Source organism: Tachypleus tridentatus, chromosome 6 (assembly GCF_004210375.1).
Source record: "Tachypleus tridentatus isolate NWPU-2018 chromosome 6, ASM421037v1, whole genome shotgun sequence".
Classification (NCBI taxonomy): domain Eukaryota; kingdom Metazoa; phylum Arthropoda; class Merostomata; order Xiphosura; family Limulidae; genus Tachypleus; species Tachypleus tridentatus.
Window position 1 is genome coordinate 167,761,137 of NC_134830.1, and position 21,561 is coordinate 167,782,697.

The window sequence follows — 21,561 nt, forward strand, 5'->3', positions numbered from 1 at the left end:
ATGGGTAGATAATAATCGAACTATTCTATCTGACTAAATGCATTTTGGCTTTTATGACTCCTCCAATTTCAAGAAATCAGACGCGACGTGAGTGACCCACATACACTGGCTTTTATATAACATAACGATTTGGGACAAAAAGGGATCTACTGGGTCATCTCGGCTGTTCCATTCTCTAAACTAATTAAAATAATTGTAAAGAAGAATCTTAAATCCAGCACCAGTCGTTCATATACTTACCAAGCTTTTTCTTAAACTCACTTAAATTAATGCTTCTACAACATACGAAAACAACCCATTCCATAGACCAACCTCCCTAGTAGAACAATGAAACTGCCTTAAGTGAATATGACTCCTACCTTGCCAAAATTTATTTGTTTCCCTAGTTTTTCTATTCTCACTGTTAAATATGAAAACAATGAAACATCAACACTATTAGTTCCTTGTACACCTTGTACAGATCTTCCCTAACTCATCATTTCTCAAGAGAGAACAGTTTGAAATATTTCAGCTTCTCCTTTCATGACAATCTCTTCATTCTAGCCACCATTCTAATAACCCTTCTCTAAATTCTTTCGAACAGTTCATTGTGTTTCTTAAGGTAAAGAGCCCAAGATTGTATAATGAAAGTATAATTTCTTTAGACTTGTATTCAGTGTTTTTGAAGATTCAACTTAACATTGTATTTTTCTTACCAATAGCAGCAACACACTGCTTGTCTGGTATTAGAGACTGATCGACGACTAAATCAAGATCCCTTACTTTCATGACATTTTTAAGATTATAACTCAAATTATGATAACCCATGTGCATTATCTTGCATTTATTATAATTAAATCACATCTGCCATTTAGTTACCTAACTCATAAAATAATCTGAATTTTTTGTGTGAATCATAACATACTCTTCACACTTAATAACACCCAAGATATTATTCGTAATGACGAGATACCCACTTGAAGTAAAAATGTACCTCAGGACGTCTTGTATTGGTATTAATTCTTTTACGAATAAAGTAGTAAAACACTTTTTTACGATCTTTTTAGGTAATCTTCAGTTGTTGTTGTTTTTTTTTGTTAACCTGAAGATGATCTACCAAGGTCAAAATGTTGTCCTCTCCTTTATTCGTAAAAGTGTTAATACCCATACCAGCCGTCCTGAGGTACATTTTTACCAAAGACATTAATATCATCTGCCAATTTAAGTAATGTATTGGCTATTTTTTCATCTATGTCATTGATGTAACTTAAAATGAGCAAAGGCCCTAAGACTGAGCCCTGGTGTACACCACTTGCAACATTAACCAGTTTGACTGAAATCCGTTTATATCAGCCCTCTGCTTTCTTCCATTTAGCCACTCTTCTTTTGAATTAGTTTACTTACACTCTACACCTATAGAGGTAAGTTTCTTTACAAGCCTTTTATGTGGCACTTTGTCAAATGCTTTCTGGAAATCCAGATTCACCAAATCTTCCCATATGCAGTAACATTTACAAAGCATGTTAAAATTTTTGTAATGCACTGAGTTATCCCACGTGTGGCATTAATCCAGTTTCACTGAACGTAATTTGTAGCATCTCTCTGCTTTCTCCCATCCAGTTAGTCTCTTTTGGTAAGTCTACAAAGTCTACAACTCTAAAATCAGAGATTCGATTCTCCTTCGGTGGACACACAGATAGCCTGATGTAGGTTTGCTATAAGAGAACATATACACACACCATCCAATTATTCTTTTATCTAATTTTCTAACTTATCTCCTACATCTACAGACATTTTTACAAGGCTTTTATGTTAAATTATTCATAAAAATATTTCAGAGTAATTTATAATTAATTGCAGTTGATTGTTTAATCTCTCCAGGTTTTAATTAATTATACTCCAGCTCAGTTTAACTAAGTCTTAAAGTTTAAGACTCCTTACGATAGAAGATTATTTCAGTTTGCATTCCGCTCAAAGGTAGTTGGTTTTCTTGAAATCAAAGAAGGTTTTATTCATAATTCATTTTTGTAACCTTTATTAAAACATTGGCTATGAAATAAAAACATATTTTAATCGTATCTGATTTAAAAATGTCAACTTACGCTATTAAAGTATTTATAACTTAATTTTGAAATTTGTTAAACAACATTTTCAATTCGTGAAGTGTCAATGTATTTCAGTTTATCGTAATTCACTTTCTTAAATTCATACAAAACTTCATTGTGTGATATTCTCTATCTTAGATCTACCTATACTGGCGAGAGCTTTTACTTCAAAATTCAAATCCTAGCGAGTTGTAAGGAAATTTGTCCCAATTTGATCATACACACTTGCATTTCACTATTCATTTCACCAAGGTGAAAAAACATCAGTGTTAAATCTATTTGAAAGCTAAATAACCTTAAATGCATTTTATAAAAGAAAGAGTTTAAATATAGTGTATATTTGAAAACCTTTTTTTTTTCAGACTTCACTTGCTCCTTCAACCATCGTATTTACTGAAGTCTCAAATGTTCCTTCACCTTTTCTAGAGTACGAACCTGTAATCACTTTAGCAGAAGTAAGTATCTAAATAACGTGTTTTTAGTGTAGATATTTTAATACTCATTTACAATCGCATATTGCTAAAAAAAGCTCAAAGATTAGTAAAGGAATATATTAGTTGCTTAGCAAATACGATTATTTTCTGAGAAGAGGCCTGAATAAGCAAATTGGAAAGTTACACGATGACCATAAGACGGTGTACTGTTGCAGTGGAATGGAATATGTCAGAACTATATTTCAACATTTTTTGCACTTCCTAGGTAGTGTGATGTCACTGACAGTTGATCACATCTGGAAAAGGAATTTTACAATTCTTTATGACTCAAAATATTCGTACAAACAGATGATAAAACTGTTCGTGTCTGTGGTTTAGTATTTTGAAGATTGTGATATCCCTTGGTCTTGATATTGGAAAACACAATAATATGGTTCAAATTGAAACACCAATGACAATCCAAGAAGAGCTTGCAACAAGTTGTATCCCAGCCATTGTAAGCAAGTGTATATTAATGTAACAAATAAGAATCGACAAATATAAAGGTTGCCCAACATTCCCGGGCAATAACAAACAAAATAATCAAACAGTAATTCAGTTTGAAAAACTGATGCAACTCGTGTGTATAAAAGTTTTTGCCATGAGTTCATGACACATCCTTTGAACTGCTAGAGAATGAAATCTCTATCCATGCTTTTCTTTATGATAAACTCACCGTATACAATATTTAAGGATTTCTGTGTGATATGGTTTATGAAATATATAATGAGAACCATTGTCTTTGTACACCAAATTGAGTATGGAAAGCTATAGGGAGGGTGTAATCTGAATATGGAAAACTTATGGGGAATATGGGGAGCTTTATTCAATGGAAATCGTGCTAAGTATTATAAAGATACATGGCCATCAAATAATGTATGACCAGATATAGTAACATGGACTTTAGTGTTGACTTTGCTTAACCTCTGTTATACTGTGCATTAACAGTTTTTGTTGTTGTTTAGATTTTATAATCATGTGTTTACTGCGTTTCAATATAGTGTTATTTAATTCTGCAGAATATAACTTACTTCTTGCTCCAGCTCAACCAAGTTTCACACAGCTGAATATAAAAACCTGGGTACAAGTTTTTTTTATACATATTAAAGCTAAGATTCAGACATATTCGAGAAGTTAAAATTATGTTTCGAACAATTAGAGTTGGACTGGAAATACTTGTTAGTATTTGCACTGACGGAGCTTCTTAAATTATTGGAATATCACTGTATTGTACACAAAAGAATCGTAATGTGTGAAATGTTTAAACCTCCAGGGTCAACAGTGTAAAATGTATAAATAAAATTAGAGCAAGAGGATTATCCTGGTAAGAATTCAGAGAATATTGTGATACGCTAAAACAGGAATACCACAGTCTCATTTTTATTGTGATGTTCGTGAACTCTTCATAGGAAACGTTTTGAAGATGTTTTGGCAATTAAATACAATGTTCAATTCTTAGAAGAGAAAAAATGAGTTGTCTGAGGAAAGAGTGCTCTATGTAATAGTAACTAGTTGTGTGATACAGCATTTTTAGTTGGCATGACCAATCATCTCAGCAAATTAAACTTGTAACTACAAGGCAACACATATTGTTTGCTAACTTAGTGAATGATATTAATGTATTTAAATTTAAATTAACTCTATTTTTCTCAGTTTGAAACAAAAAATTTAAACCATTTTGAGCATTTAAAAATGCAAAGTAAAAATGAGAATTTCGAAACTGAGTTACCAAAATTTATTGCAAAAATACGACTGTTGCAATACCCACATGAATCATTTCTTAGTGAATTTACCAGAGAGGAAAATAACATAGGACTATTTATCAACCCATTTATTACTACTGAACAAAAATTCAGCGACATGCGTACAGGTGTGCAGATGGAAGTTACTGAATTAACAGCAATGTCATGGTATAATCTAAATCTGAGGAACTTCCTCCGATTCTTGAGGCGGTCGATATGATCCAATTCTGGAATATATTACTGCGTGATCAATTTCCAAATCTTCGAAAATTTGCTCAAAGTTACATTTGTCTATTTTCAAACACCTAAAGCTGTGAGTAAGTATTTTCACCAATGAAACTCATTGAAAATAAACACCGATCTCGACTGACAGACTCAAATTTAAAAAGCCTGTTACAACAATCTACGACAGGTCTAAAACCCAATATAGACAGGTTTACAGCAAACTCAAAAGTCTTATTAAAGGTAAGATTAATTTTTCAAATGCACAATTTATATTATATTTGTTGAGATATTCATAGGTTTTTGGCGCATATCAGAGCTCCGAGAAAATTAAAATGCGCACATTATGTAAACAGTTGACCAGCATTGTATTAAGCCATAACAGAGCAGTAAGTATACAATATATTTATTGTATTTTTATTTCTGAATGTGGACGAATCTCCTCCTAAATGAGTTGACCAATGTTAGTATTCTAACTTGATAGTCCAAAATCAAAGCAAATTCATATTAAATTTTTTCATATATTTAAAAATAAAAACAGTTATAAAATAATCCCTGTATCTTTACTGCATTAGCTATTGTAAAAAGACAAGTTTCAACAAAACTTACAACAAAATTCCACAAGTCAAAGATTACAAGTGAAAATATTAATAATTAGCTTATTGCCGATACTAACTAAAGCATATCTTGCTATATTGGAAATGATAAAGATATTGCTGCTCTTTCCTGACTCACACTATTTAACTTCTGGCTTATACAATGGTTACAATAAGCGCTTAAGCCTAAATTAGAGAAGTATTTCATAATTATACTCATTTATAAGATGTTTCTTAGTTCTTCATACAGGATAGTTTTCTGTAGAAGAATAGTTCAAGATCATTAATAATTTTAATGCATTAAATATATAAAACTCGAACAGTAGAAATCTTGACCATATCTCTACGGTGAAATGAGCTGCTTTCAGCAAAAAGTTATGCAACTTCTTTGCCATTTTTGCCAAGTTTCTAGACTCGATTGCTACATCTCCGATTCACTTCCCTTGTCTTACAACAGTTTTATTGGAGAATGAATACTACAGAAAATCCTCTCAGAGACTGTGCTCATTTTTAGCAAATTTGTGCTTATTTTCCACATATTCAAAAGAGGGTGAGTGCGGTTCCCATAAAATAGCTTGCAAAGCTTTAAAGATAAGACATTTAAAATGGATAACAAGATTTTCAGAAAGAAAGCCCATTATGGATTGACACTTCTATACATCTTTCTGTCAGGTTTTACAAAGAGCACGTTTGTTCAAAAAATTAATCAATTAATACAAAACATTCACAATCAATTTTCTGTCATTTTATAATTTTAAGTAGCGAAGAATATTCATTTTATCAGTGTAAGAAATGGCTCAGTTGTAACTTCTTCATAACTTTCTAGTTGTAACATTTGAACTGTTTTATGTTTTATTCGACTAAAATTGTAACATTTCAAGTGTTCCAGTTAATAGAGTGGTGTGCATTTCTTTTGTTTTATCATATTTTGATTCATCTTTAGGTCTAATTTTTCAATCAGTGTAAAAAATATTGGCTTTCTTTTGTAAATATAATATTATAATTATTTTCATTTTTTACGTAACAATACTTAACTTTTCTTTCCTAAGTTTGTAACACACCCTTAAGATGTTTGTCCTGGCGTTGTATCAGTATATCCCATTTTATAACCATACGGAATATTGTATTCTCCACAACAGCTGTATTTAGAAAGATGGGCACTTTACCAATTAAAACCAATTATTTTCGAATAATTTGAAACACTGTTATGCATTAAATTCCTTAGAGACTGACTAAAGGCTGAACATTTTCTCAATTTCAACTGATGCTAGTTTGACTAGTCATATATTGTTATTCATATATTTATAAAAACACAATAAAATCAGTGGATCTTCTATACATTCTATCCACGTTTATTCAGAAGCAAAATCAAAACATTCACAATCAATTTTCTGTCATTTTGAATTTTGCGTGCATTCATTTAAGAAGAAATAAGCCACTTCTTCATAACTTTCTTTTGAACTGTTTTATGTTTTATTCGACTAAAATTGTAACATTTCAAGTGTTCCAGTTAATAGAGTGGTGTGCATTTCTTTTTGTTTTATCATATTTTGATTTCTTTAGGTCTAATTTTTCTAAAAAAATATTGGCATTTTTGGCTATTACAATTGTGCTGTACACACACTTAACTTTTCTTTCCTAAGTTTGTACACATTCTTAAATTTTCCTGGCGTTGTATCAGTATATCCCATTTTATAACCATACGGAATATTGTATTCTCCACAACAGCTGTATTTAGAAAGATGGGCACTTTACCAATTAAATCCAATTATTTTCGAATAATTTGAAACACTGTTATGCATTAATTCCTTAGAGACTGACTAAAGGCTGAACATTTTCTCAATTTCAACTGATGCTACTTTACTAGTCATATATTGTTACAATACGTAACAACTAGTCCCACACCATTTCAGCTATGCTTGTCAGCATGTACGTTAGAAACATGTCAATCATCGTCACCTTTCACATAATAAATGGTATGTGTAAATTCTCTCTATATTTCCATACATGACCCAAGAAGCTTCGGCCATTGAAATGATATTGAAGAATTTCTGTGCACACAAGTGACTTTTATTCCTACCTGTCAAAATCCTTGCATGGTTTATGTTTTCACTTTTCTATGAGTAGCATTTAAAAGACCTCATCACGAACTAAAATAACAGATCCATCAATACAGAACATTTGAAACTATAATTATTATAACAACTAGCCGCGGCTTCCTGTATATAAAGTTATAATTACATATACAGTGTCCAAAAAGTCTGGAAATATAGGTATTTCAAAGAAATTTACATAATGCGTTGCACGTGTTACACGAGACAAGTTTGGATTAACAGCAGGATTTACTCGACTTTGATAGCATCATAATCAGTTAAATCATAATCAGTTAAGCATGTCAAATTGAGAAAGACTCCAAATCACCCATGGTTCCAGATTTTCCGAAAACCCTGTGTACAGATTTTAAAGTTACATTTTAAAGTTTTTAAGTAGTTTCCTTGCAGCGTGCAAAGTTTAGAAATAAGTTCTACATGTACCATTAATTCCTTTTTAATTTTCTTACGTCAGGATACCACTCTGAATGAAGTGATCGGCTACGTCATAGCTAAAGAAAAGGAAATCAGTAACCTTCCCGTTTCTTTTGAAATTCAGGTTAGTGCAAATTATTTACTAATATTTTCACTAATATTACTATGAGTTATTTAACTTGACAGTCGGACTCAATTTCTTGTATTATTTCGCACAAAGGAAAACCATATGCACAGACATATTCACATATACATCTGTTTATCTTTCTGTTTGTTTGTTTATTTCTATTAACTCCTATCGTCCCGATATTCTTTACACAAAGTTTTAGTGTATTACATTCAAAATTATATTAAGCTAATATTTCTTTACGTCATACCAATTAGTATAGCATATAAGCTTAGACAGTAGTCAATATTTTAATAGTATATCAGTTTTAAGTTTTTAATTCTATAAGGCAATGTTAAATACTAATTTGAATTTTCCCTAGTATAGCGGACATGACTAATATTTTCTAGATATCTTCATTTCTCTATTTTATCCACCATCCGTACAAAAAGTACGAAATTAAACGCAAATTACTCACTATAAAATTGCCATTGCTCTTACAAACAATACTTTTTATAACATCCAATTTCGTTTAGGTACAGAGCTATCATGTACCAAATAAGACCCCTCCTATCACACCTCTCTTTTTTAAGATTTGTTAATAGTTCTTTCTTACGCTTAATTGTATATTAGTTTTCATCTACCAAGTGATGTATAGTATAACGTCATGTTCTGAACAAATAACTGTCACTTTTACTCAAAGTACATCTCTCCTTCCCGTAGAAAGTTATTGAATAGCTTGTTTGTTTATTTGTTTTTGAATTTCGCGGAAAGCTACACGAGGGCTATCTGCGCTAGCTGTTCCTAATTTAGCAGTGTAAAACTAGAGGGAAGGCAGTTAGTCATCACCACCCACCGCCAGCTCTTGGGCTACTCTTTTACCAACGAACAGTGGGATTGACCGTCACGTTATAGCGTCCCCACGGCTGAAAGGGCGAGCATGTTTGGTGTGAAGGGGATTCGAACCTACGACTCTCAGATTACGAGTCGAGCGCTCTAACCACCTAGCCATGCCAGGCCTGACTTGTTTGGATGAATTAGTAACTGTTCTTGTCGCATAGTTAGAAAGTAAGAAAAATTAGTATAAACAAGTAGGTTTAAGAGTCGTCAACAGTCGACATCAAGAAAAAAGAAATTTGGTAAGTACTTTATTTATTGTTTTCCTATTTATTCTTTATTTATTATTATAAGATAAGTAAAATGTAAAAATAGGATATTTTGAGGTTCGTTAACATTATATTAGTTAAAATAAACAATAATATTGTAATAAAAATGTTCCACGAAGCACGCAAGCGAGAAGCTCGTAATGGTTCGTGGGAAATGTAATTCGGCAGCGTAACGTGGGCTGCACATTCTCAGAGTGATTTATAATGACACATATAGTACTTAGACCTAGCTTAAAGCCACTTAGAATGTATCAGCTCAATTTGAAGTCATTCTAAATAAAAAAAGAAAATATAATTTGGATTTATTTCGATTTTTTGGTCATTTAAGAGGTCGGTCAAATTGACCGATCCTTTATCGAAATACAGTAGAGGACATAACTCATAAAATATAAACATTTACTAAAAACATTGGGAAGGTATTTAGAAAGTTTTAGAGATTACACGGAGCAAATGTGAAAATTTTGAGATGAGAAATTTGTTTTGAATAGTCTGTGTGTAAAGTATTTTTCACGTTAAGAATCAAAATACTTTGCACACAGAATATTCAAAACAAATACTTAATTAACAATTCTTTATTCTAGTATATTAAAATATTTCACTAAAATATAATTTTATGTGAAATATAATACTTTCTAAAAATGGAAAAGGATAATTAAAATTACGAACCCCAAGGAATAGTAAGAATAAATTTATTTTTGTTCTCATTGTAACAGCTTTCATTGTCTTAGAACATTAAGTTGTTGACAGACGCAGGTGTAGTTCATCAGACGTCAATCGACAGAAGTCGTAAGAAAGTCATGTGATGTTGTTTCTATTAAGTGCACATTCTTCTGAAATAGTATAATGCCATTAAAATCTTTAAAACAGATTTTAAAGTGCAAATCAGGGTCAAACTGGAATATTCTTGACAAAAATAGCGTTGTCTTGGAATATTTTTCATTAATACCAAAACAGTATCATGGGAAGTTCACTGCATTTTCAAAGCACGAGACTGAACCCTGAACTCTTGCAAAATTTATAGAAGAAAATAGTATAAAGGATCTTTTCTTTAAATTGCCACCAAAAAAACAGCAATTTCTGTTTAATTAACTCAAGATTTTAGGGTTAAATATTTGTACATTATATTTTAAATGACACTTTTAGTACTTCCTTTTCTTCCAGGGATCTGAGATATTTGCTATTAAGTATATGTTTGGACCACGTGGAAGTAGTAAAGCAGAAATAAGCATTGTAGGAGACCTAGACTATGAAAAAGCAGATTTTGTCAGGTTTAAAGTCTTGGCTCTGGTAAGTAAGTGTATTGGTATAATAATTACTTTATAGGTTGTAAATACTAAACAAATTGTTATAGTCTTCATACTTTTATACGGTGTAGAAATAATTATAAAAGTGGAGTTATACTATTAAAAAAAAATCTAAATTCCGGTTCTGGTATATAACCAGATTCTTGTTGACCTTGATTCGTAAGGCGGTGCGAAGTTTTGTAGATGAAAGAAACATGCTATTATTGTGACTTTATTAAACAAACAGACTGGACTGCTTACGAATCCGTATACTAATAATCATTGTATATGGGAGAGTTGTATCGTAAAAACTTTGACTTCATGATGTAACCAGATTTTTTAGGTATTACTAAAAAATGAATAAGTATTGTAAGGGAGTTAAACTAGAAAAGAATGGGGCTTTCTTTCTAACTTTGGTAAGTAGTTTACATTGTCAGTATTTTATTACCAGGGTTAAAGTGTTATAGAGGTGTTACATTGACGTGAGTAAATTGATTGTGGTAGTCCAATGGCCATTGTTACACATTATTACCGAACATCACATTTTCCACTGTATCAGTTTTGATATTAAGTACTGTTAATCTAAATGACACCTCATGCAATACATTAATTAAATGGCAAGGTTTGAGACCCCTCAGGCTCAGGCCTTTCTGGGTTAGAAACATCTTATCAAAAGGACAAGAACAATTTAGTATATATCTTCTGATAGGCAGCCAAACATGTGCACATTGGAACAGAAGTTTAAATGATAAACTGCAAGGTCATCTTAGCCCATTTATTTTGAGGAGCGTTCTACTTACACTTCACTGCAGATGAATGCTAGCTTTCAAGAACATATCCAAGCAAAATAAATGAAGAAAAGCACATGGGTGCAGATCTAGGTGGTTTTACAGGTATTTCAGAGAAGATAAGTTGAACACGATTCAATAATCATTGATTTGTACAAATGCTACTATGTGATATGACTTTTCATCCTGGTTTAGCTATATTGTATTAGTGTTCTGATCATACAGTACAGGAATTTCTTCTCATGTAATTGGTGAGAGTACGTTATTCTAATTTAAGTAGATTTTACGTTATGTGCACTCTTTGGAGTTTATACGATAAACCTGTGCAATCTGATAGCTTTACACAAAGAATTATTTTACATTCTTTGTATCATTTTTCAAAGTCCTTTTCATTCCTGTGGTTGGTAACAAAGTGCTTCTTTCCTGTTACGGTTGCAAAGATATATCCAACCCTCGTCCAACATTGAAGCAAACTTAAATCACTCACACGTAAGGTAATCTAGTAGATCTGAGTTTTTGCATTTTGTAATTATTTTCTTTTTCCCTTAAGGTGCTGTAAGAGCAGTTTGTGTTTTCATTATTTACACTTCTCTACAAGGCCAAGATATTTATAAACGATCTTGTGTAAGGTTGATTTAGATATGCGGTGCAACTTATTAGCAATCACATTCTGGGGTCCTGGACAATTATTTTTGATAACTTTTACAGTCATGTGGATGTGTTGATCTTCTCTTGACGATCTTTAACCAACATTGTTGTTCTTTCCAATTGGTGTGTCTTGAATCTCTTTGCTATTTTGGCATCCAAATGTTTATTTTTTCTCAGAAAGAACTGTACTATAAGCCTCCAGCTGCATGCCTGCATTGTACTATAATCCTCCAGCTGCGTTCCTGCATTGTACTATAATCATCGAGCTGCATAAGTTGTTACCCCAAATATATATAGCATCCAAAGGATGCCACCTAAGATGTGTTATAATCATTGTATGTACGTAAAATATAAAACTCTAAATAACACTATTGTAACACGTAGTGAAAGATTTATTAACAGAGTGAGATAAAATTCCAGACTTAATAAGAATACTAAAACATTTATTAACAAAACCTCAAGATGAGATAATATAATTGTAAACGTCTTTATTAATGAAACAGTGGATTAGCTTTGATACAATTTTTTTACGTTATGTATTACTTCTTCATTTCACCATGAAATTAATATTTTCGATATAGTTTATAAACTTAGTGTACAGTTAGTGTACAATTCTAGTATTTTGTTGAGCTACTTTTCAACACACATTTTACACTCAGTACACAACATACAGCAAAGATCAGACAGGATCACTTGGAAAGTATAGTTTATTCTACATTAATAATTCACCAACAATTTATTGCATTCTGTTCAAACCAAAATCAAATTTCAGATAACTATATGTGCCTGTCAATCTTATTATTTTATGATAAATTCGCACCATAAATTTCAGTTTCTAATAAGTATGCTACAATAACTGATACAAGTCTCCAGATATATTTCGTATATCAAACTCATGGTTATTATAGTTCAGAATGTTATCTCATTAATATATGTAAGAAAATTCATATACTTAGCAACACGCGTAATGAAACTGTGAATTGCGAGTCAGAATAAATGTTAAACAGAGGTGAATTGTCTACACCATTCGGTGATTTTGTGTTGTCCTTTCTATCGTTTCAAATCAATGTAAATGGCATACATAAAAGTAGAGAGAACACGTATATGGCACACATAAAAGTAGAAAGATGTAGTAGTTCATTTAATGATCAAATTGAAAATATCTACAGAAATGCCAGAATATAATTTTTATACAATAGTGAAGCCTAAACATGGTTATATATGTAGATCCTTTAAAATTAAACTTTAATAGAATATATCAACTTATATAGCTAGACATAAAAAATACTATGTATTATTGATAAATTTAAATAAGTAAGAAGGAATAGATGTTGCATATTAAACGAAAATGAAAAACTATAGAAAAAAAGAATTAGTTATAAGTGTTTTACTTATAAAATTTCAGAAAATGCAAAAGTATGTGATGAAACTTGGATATAGAAGCAAAAACGTAGAAATAATGGATTAATTAAGTGATTTTTACGTAAAGCAATGGGTAATTGTAAAAATATCTGAGGTGAATTGTGGACTATAGTATTTGTCTTGTTCAAATAATGGATAACATAAAATAGGGTGTGAATTAAAAATTGACGTATAGTGTGTTATAAAAACTGTCTCATTAAAAAATGTTCTTCCTTGTATATTTTAGGATACATAATTAAATGTAGGCATTGATGAAGTAATCACCTGTTGAGACACCTTTTGATGAGGTCATTACCCTATGGGACTATTTCTTTATAAAAAAACCATTAGCTATAGCAATACTGACTTCCGTAAAACCATTCGCTTGTTCTAACGCAATCAACCTAGTGACACCATCTGTTTTTTATATAAAATTTACACAGTTAAATATATAAATGAAAACTAAAAACATTATTAAAGACTTCTTGAAACCTGTAATAAATCCCATAGAAGTTTAGTAACACAGTATGCCAGTAGAAACAACATCTATCTATGGGTTTGTTTGTGATGAAGCACAAAGTTACACAATGGGCTATCTATGTTCTGCCAACCACGGTTATCGAAACCTGGCTTCTTGTGGTGGGAGTCTGCAGAGACATTCTTAAAGTGAAACTGTAGAACCAGCATTATGTAAATTAGATTAACTCATTAATCTTAAAACTTTGATACTATAGGTTGATGTCATGTTGGTCTCATCATCCTCTGATTTTTCGTCTATGCTGTCATCATAATACCAATGCTCCCTCTGGCGCTACTTCATAGCCCTAGCAATACGCTTTTGATGAGTAGCACTCAAACTACAATACTTTTGCGTATTACGTAACAGTAACATAACCCTCATGTGTATATGCTATGCAATAGTTATGTAACCCTCAGGTAAACCCCCACTGAAGTGGCATCCTTTGGGTGGTATATAATCGTGTTAAGTACTCACAGGGCTATATTGTACTTTAATTCTCAACCCGCACAGTGATGCTATATTATAACCCTCAAGTCTCATGTTGATATTGTATTGTAATTTTCTAGCCACATGGCAACGTTCTACTATAATCCTCTAAACTCATGACAACTCTGTACGAATAACCCTCTAGCCTCATGGTGACATTGTTTTATAATCCTTCATCTGCATGGTAACATTGTACTGACAAATGGTTAGAATTCACCATGAACTGAAACAAGTCTCTTGTTGCGCTACAGCTTGCATCTGCGACATTACCTATTTAAATAAAATATTGCAAATTGTTTTTACAAAGTTCGATAAACCCGCTGTACAAACACCTGCCATCCATACTTTAGAAAGTAACCGTGTTTTGATTACAACAACTACAGGTAAAGTGTTCTATTGAGTGTTGTTTATTTACAAAACTACGAAAATGTGAACTTCCAGATTTTTGTAAATTCTCGGAATATTCAGCCATTATTATAAACAAATGTGAAATACATTTTGTTCGTGAGTGAAAGTAAGAACAAACCTATTTCCTGTCTTTGGTAAGTCGCCAAATGTTTTGGTTACTACTACACATATAAAGTCACTAATAAGAGTTCTTTCTGGCTTACACTTCACAGTCGCTGGCTTCTCGGGCCTTATAAGAAACTACTTTGTTAACTGGTCTGTAGTAATAATATAATATTGTAAAATATGTAGTCCAAAGAATAGATTATTTCCTTCGTTGTTAAGTACTATTACTGTTTTGTTCATTGTTCGTTATTTCCAGCTGCACTCAATCTTGTTTATACTGTATTATACATTTTGAAATAAATGCAGTAATGTAATAATAACTGTTATATAATGTTTATTACAGAATATAAAAATAGGCTAAAAAACTATTATATTAACCATCCTTCCTGTAAGCTACGTGGTGTGTATTTTGCAGTAGGGTGAAATGAAACGTCAAGTAAGCTGTTATCAAATTCGTAAACCATGATAACAAGAGACTAGGTTTTAACACTAAATATTGCCTTAATATGTATGTTTAAACTAGGTTTTAACAATGAACATAGTCTTTACATATTAATTTAACAATGAGCATTAGGCTCTAACACTGAACGTAGCCTCAATATTTATGTTCACATTAGGTTTTAACAAGGAACCTATCCTCAACGTTTACGTTCAGACGAGGTTTTAACAGACTAGGTTTAACATGCAACATAGCTTCAGTGTTTACGTTCAGACTAAGTTTAGCATGTAACATAGCCTCAGTGTTTATATTCACTGGAATATTGTGTATGTATGTTAGCACGTTTGAAGTTTTGTCTCTTATCTATACAGTTTCATAAATATTAGGTTTATTTGGATGATTCCCTAATTTCAGAACGCATGGACGAACTCCACTGTTGACACGAGAAACGTTGCCACGGTTGACATCGTCATTATTGTTGAAGATGTTCAAGATGTTCCCCCAATTTTCATAGACCTTCCCCCTGTTATTACTATAGCGGAGAGTTCAGAACCGGTAAGGAATAGAACTTTAGTCTTAAGTCTTTATGTTACTAATATTTTTGTTACATAAATTGCTGCTGCTTTCTTGTATTTTTTTAAAATTTGCAATGTTATTAGTTTCACTGTGGAAGCATTTACATGTCCGTTATAACATCTGTTTGCACCGAAGGTTATCGTCAATGTATTAGAAACGTAAGACAGCTTTCTTTAGTTAAACCTGTTTCTACAGTTGCTAACGTGGTGTATGACTCCAGTGTTCGTCTCACGGAATATGTTCTATCTCTTTAAATTGACCTAAGGGCCCGGCATGGCCAGGTGGTTAAGGCACTCGACTCGTAATCCGAGGGTCGCGAGTTCGAATTCCCGTCACACCAAACATGCTGATCCTTTCAGCCGTGGGGCCGTTATAAAGTTACGGTCAATCCCATTATTCGTTGGTCAAAGAGTAGCCAAAAGTTGGCAGTGGATGGTGATGGCTAGCTGCCTTCCCTCTAGTCTTACACTGCAAAATTACGGACGGCTATCGCAGATAGCCCTCCTGTAGCTTTGCTCGAAATTCAAAACAAACATACAAACAAATTGACTTAGGACTTTAATGAGCAGCTTCTCAGATCCACATTTCTGTCTCAACATTTGTTGCACGTTCCTAAAAAATGTTCTGTAGGTTCTCTGTAGTATGTCTTTATCGCCAGCTGCTAAATCCAGAACTCTACCAATGAAAGCCTCACCAAAACACAAACGCAACGAAGCTTCGACTGCGCTGAATTTTGATAAAAGTTAATAAATGCTCGCATTCTAGCTATTTTGTTTTAGTCACATTACAAAAGCCACTTATTCTTTATAATAGTTAGACAACAGAAACATAGCTGGACCGTACTCATTAGTAGGTAGTTATGTAATAAATGGTGGGTTTCTTTGTCGTTTGTATTTGTATATGAAGAATACATCGAACTGAAACGATTAAAAATATGTTACAAAAATGTCCATGTATTATATTCTTGTTCCTCAAATATATACAACTTGAAATGATCGAATAACATTCTCCTTTGGAATAGTGTTAAGTGAGCTATTTGTATGAAACACGAAACGATTAAACTCATTGAGAGTGAAAATCCCATTGACGTACACTAATGAAATTAAATCTCGTTACATGTATAGACTACATGTAGTCTATACTACATGTATAGCATGTATTTAGGTTTAACATGCAACAATGTTAAACATTAAACAATGTTAAACATAAAATAATAACGGTTATTATTTTATAAACCGTTATAAACAGTAATGTGATACTGTTGTAACGAAAAACTTTGATGAGATTTAAACATCAGAACCTGTTTTGAATGTGGATCCAGCCTATATAATATACACTATTATAAACATTAAGATGTTCCAGTGTAAAATGGAACATCTACCTAATCATCACCTGGCGATGATCGAAGAAGGTCGAAACGTTGTTCGCTCCTCTACATAAAAACTTTTCTCAACCCAAACCAGACATTTTTACACACATATTTTTCTCTACAAGTGGGTTTTCTCGTCATCACTCAATAGTCAGAATCCGTGCGATACCTCAAAATATTCCTGTTCTTTAACAGTATGTGTGTTACAAGAGTGACCGCCTATCCCTTAGTGTGGATGAATGATGATAGGTAAGATACAGGATGGCTTTTTTTCTGATTAGTAGTTCAAAATTAGGTACAGCAGCACGTAAGTTTAGTAGCTTTGCTATAAATACAAATACGATTTATCTTTAGGTATTTACCAAATATTTTACGACTATCTCCAAACCACGGTTTCGAAGTGTTGAGCTCATTAATATAACCGTAATGAGGGCATGATATAACGATGACAGGGTTAAATGAGTGACTGCTTGGAGAAAGTTTGGAATGTTGTGGCATTTATATAAATTATTTCAATTTAACTTGGAGTAATGTGATACTGTTGTAACGAAAAACTTTGATGATATTTAAACATTAGAACCTGTTTTGAATGTGGATCCAGCCTCATTTACTTTACAAACATTGTAAATGGGGTGGTTTTATGGGTAATTAGTCAGTACATAGATAGTGAAGTTCTCCCTTTAATGGACTGTTTCTGGAGAGAGACTTCTCTTTAAGTGAACTTGAACAAGGCCTCAGTCGCCCCACTAGCAGACAAAAGAATACCACTGAATCCAACATTATTATAAACAATTTTTAAAACTACACCAGCCCATAATTTCTTGGTATTTAAAACCTAAAGACAAAACAATGAACTAAATTAAGTATAATTAATTGAATGTTTTATAGATTGCGTCCACGCTACATATTAAAAGACTTAGAAGCAAACGTAGGTGTTTAAACTTTTCTGTGCAAATAGACATGACAATCAAAGTACACAAGACTTAAACGGAAACAACAATAATTTGAGTACATTGTTATATTTTAGAACTCAATACTTGTTCCTATATATAAATAATAGGGTGAAGGTTTAGCTGCCGTTAAAGCTGTTGACGGAGATACGACAAATCAGAACAATATAACGTACAGCCTGGAACCTGGTGAGTAGTTTGTTATAAACCAACTTCAACCTACCTTTTGACTCTGGTGTAGAAAATTTATGCTGTTAAATTCGTTTAATGACAGTCATTATTTTTACAGTTTAACATGAGTTTGTCTTAAGCCTTAAAGCATTTTCGTTTTTTAGTTTAAACACAAAGTAATATCGCTGTGTTTATAATATTGAACATAATTATCTCTTCATAAATTTGTGGTATCTATAAAATATCACTCAAGTTTTAACATATAACACATTACACCTTTCTGTGATAACGTCCACAACTAGATTCAGTTATGCCCACAAGGCGACAACGCTGCTATACGTGTCCAACATGTGGACCAAGCAGAAACAAAAACTGCCAGAGGTAGTCAACCTTGGCCGTTCTTGTTATCTCCACTCAGGTCTTCCAGTTTAATGTTATTTTCATTTTTTAGAGCAGATATATATTTATATGTCCAGAAGCCGAACCGAATTTTGAACTCGAGATATCGTAGTTCGCGCCACGGTACTGCGAAGAAAGTTTTGAACTTTAAGGTCGTAGTTCCGTTATAAGAGTGATGGTCAACACCCACTGGTCAGTATCACAAGAGTAGATCAATAGTTGGAGTTGGTGATATTGACTAACAGCCTTTCCTTTAGTCTATCACATCAAAATCAGGGAAGGATATAAGCGTAGCTTGTTGTAAAACAAACACTGGATTTGTCATTGAAAGTACAAACATTCACTTGATGTTCGGTATGTAGGGTGCAGAACACAAATAGCCTGTTGGATAGTTTTGTGCTTCAAACAAACAAACAAACATGCAACTGAATAATCAATTTATCACCAGTGCGATACATTATTATGGCTCGGTATAGCATATGGTTAGAGCGCTTGACTCCTAATTTTAGGCTCGCGGGTTCGAATCCCCGTCACACCAAACATGCTCGCCCTTTCAGCCGTGGGGGCGTTATAATGTGATGGTCAATCCCACTATTCGTTGGTAAAAGAGTAGCCCAAGAGTTGGCGGTGGGTGGTGATGACTAGCTGCCTTCCCTCTAGTCTTACACTACTAAATTAGGGACGGCTAGCGCAGATAGCCCTCGAATTATTTCGTGCGAAATTCAAACATCAACAGCGATATATGGTTACGGAAAATACAAAAGAAAAGAAAGAAGTTGTAAAATACACTAATAGTTTAGGTTTACTGTAAACAGAGTAGTTCATGTTTTTTGTTCTACCCAACGTTTTTCAATCTCTAATTTTGAAATGTTGTTTCAAATGTTTTTTATGATTCACCACAGTTTGATTGCCGTGTGGTCTTTTCAGTTGCTTACACTGATATCGGGAGTTTATGTCAAGCTATGATTGTGAGTGTTCCATCAACTGCTTTTTCCTACCAGTTATTATTTCACAACACTTACTGCAAGATAAATCATTGTTCAATAGCTCTTATTTTTGGTAAATATATGTAATATATTTTGTAACACTTTATGAATGATTCAAACATATACTTGTATGATTTTTATTGCTGATACCTTCTTATTTTAGACTCGCCTTTAACATCATTTTTCACAATCAATTCAACCACTGGTAGAATAGAGTTGCTGAAAACGCTAGATGAACTAAGAAGTCAATATGGCGACTGCAGCACTCTCTTGTTTCTAGGAGTCAAGGTATTGGAAGATGTATATATATATAAATACCTGTAGTCATTTTAAACTATAACGTAAATCAACACTGTTATGACGTAGAGTGTTTGAGGATATGTAGTAATAATATGTGCCTTTCATAAGAGTTAGTACTAGGAATGTCACATTTTAGTGTTAGTAGAAGTTACGTTTTGAAATGTAATATAATCACGTTTACAAGTAGTGATATCAACAGTGTTTAATACTGTCAGTAAAGATATTTTGAAATATAACACTGTATTAAGAGTCAAAATGGAGAAGCCTAATGTTACTAAAAGTTAAGTATTTTAGAATGTATTATAATAATGATTCGGTTCACAAGGGGTATAAATGAAAGAAATATATGTAGAACATAAAATGTTTGACAAACATAACAATGTTTCTGTATTTATAGATACATCCAAATCACACTGCTTGTCCATGAATCACCTGTAACTGTATTTATAGATACATCCAGATCACACTGCTTGTCCATGAATCACCTGTAACTGCTGTTTATAGTTTATTGTTAAAAGCATTGGTTAACGTATTACAAATTATGGTTGTTAAAAGCCTAAATTTACATATGGTTGATTGAGTAAAGAATACGTTATATTTCTCCGAGTACGTTCGAAGTCAGTAATGGTGATATGTTATTGAGTATTTTTTTAAAAATATAAACATCAATATTTTGGAAAGAGTTAATAGTTTTTTCGTTAGCCTATAACCCACAAGTGAAAGTTTTACTGTTTTTGTTTGTATTAGAAGAGATGTTATTTTTCTGTGAACAAAACCTCTCATATTCATAACGTTAAAACACATATGTTGTTATTAGACTTTTATATTGTTACTTATTGATGTCCATTCAGATGATTCTGTTTCCATGCCTTAAAAATTGATTTTAGGTTATCCTAACTTCATCACACATTTAGCACAGAGAGTTCTCATATTTAATAAAATATTTTGGGATTTCGTTTACCCATTTGCAGGTTAACAAAAACAAGTAATGCTTTTTTTTTTAATTTGTTGTGTCTAAATATTTTGTGGATGAACGCTTTACATAGAATCTTTCCATCTTCAACGTTACGTCTGGAAATCTTCTAGGCAAAAGAATCAACAACGCTAAGCTCTTCATCGGAAACAACAACAGAAATTGCATTATTTCTGACAAACCCACCCAAACAAACTAACCCTGCAACTGACATGACCACCACCTCTGATGCAAGCGGTTCTCCAAACCAGTGTATACCAGTTGCTCCAAGTCATTCTGCCAGCAACGAGTCAGGTCAGTCTGCTGCTAATGGTATAAATCACGCCCCTAGATTCACTAATCAGATCTATACCGGAGTAATTGAAGAGAACAGTTTTCTTCAGACCCCACTCCAATGGACGGGCGCTAGTGTTCCTCAAGTAATTGATGATGACGAGGTAAATAAGTTTTATTTTTACGTTTGTTTAATATTTAAACCAAAATAAAGTCGCCATTAAAAACATCCTCAAATAAATGTTTAAACATACAAATTATTTACAATTCAATATACAAATTACAATAAAATTCTGATAAACTGAGCATTATTGTGTGAGATTATACGGCTTATCTTCCTTCTGTGAATATAAATTCAACGACTCACCTTGGAAATGAGCTATTTTCTTTTTGTTAATATAAATAAAGCGATTTATCTTAGACATGTCTCCTTCAACATACCATAAAGAGTTTACTAGAAACGTGATTTTTTAGCTGCCGGATTGAACGGATACAACTTTTTTTTGTCAAATTAGAGGTTTTAAATTGTAGCTCCGTCACCTCTTGACGGATTTGAAATATAATTGCAGTTT

At 32.6% G+C, this 21,561-nt stretch overlaps 1 protein-coding gene across 3 annotated transcripts in view; it reads left to right on the forward strand.

Annotated features, from left to right (window-relative positions):
* LOC143254399 (cadherin-86C-like) overlaps positions 1 to 21,561 on the forward strand; it is a 60,067-nt gene that overhangs the window by 6,915 nt on the left and 31,591 nt on the right. For all 3 annotated transcript variants that reach the window (XM_076509502.1, XM_076509504.1, XM_076509503.1), the window contains 7 exons: positions 2,447 to 2,539; positions 7,683 to 7,766; positions 10,076 to 10,201; positions 15,407 to 15,547; positions 17,998 to 18,076; positions 19,607 to 19,731; positions 20,830 to 21,153. In XM_076509502.1, coding sequence (XP_076365617.1) covers positions 2,447 to 2,539; positions 7,683 to 7,766; positions 10,076 to 10,201; positions 15,407 to 15,547; positions 17,998 to 18,076; positions 19,607 to 19,731; positions 20,830 to 21,153 — 972 coding nt within the window. The remainder of the gene's footprint in view (positions 1 to 2,446; positions 2,540 to 7,682; positions 7,767 to 10,075; positions 10,202 to 15,406; positions 15,548 to 17,997; positions 18,077 to 19,606; positions 19,732 to 20,829; positions 21,154 to 21,561) is intronic.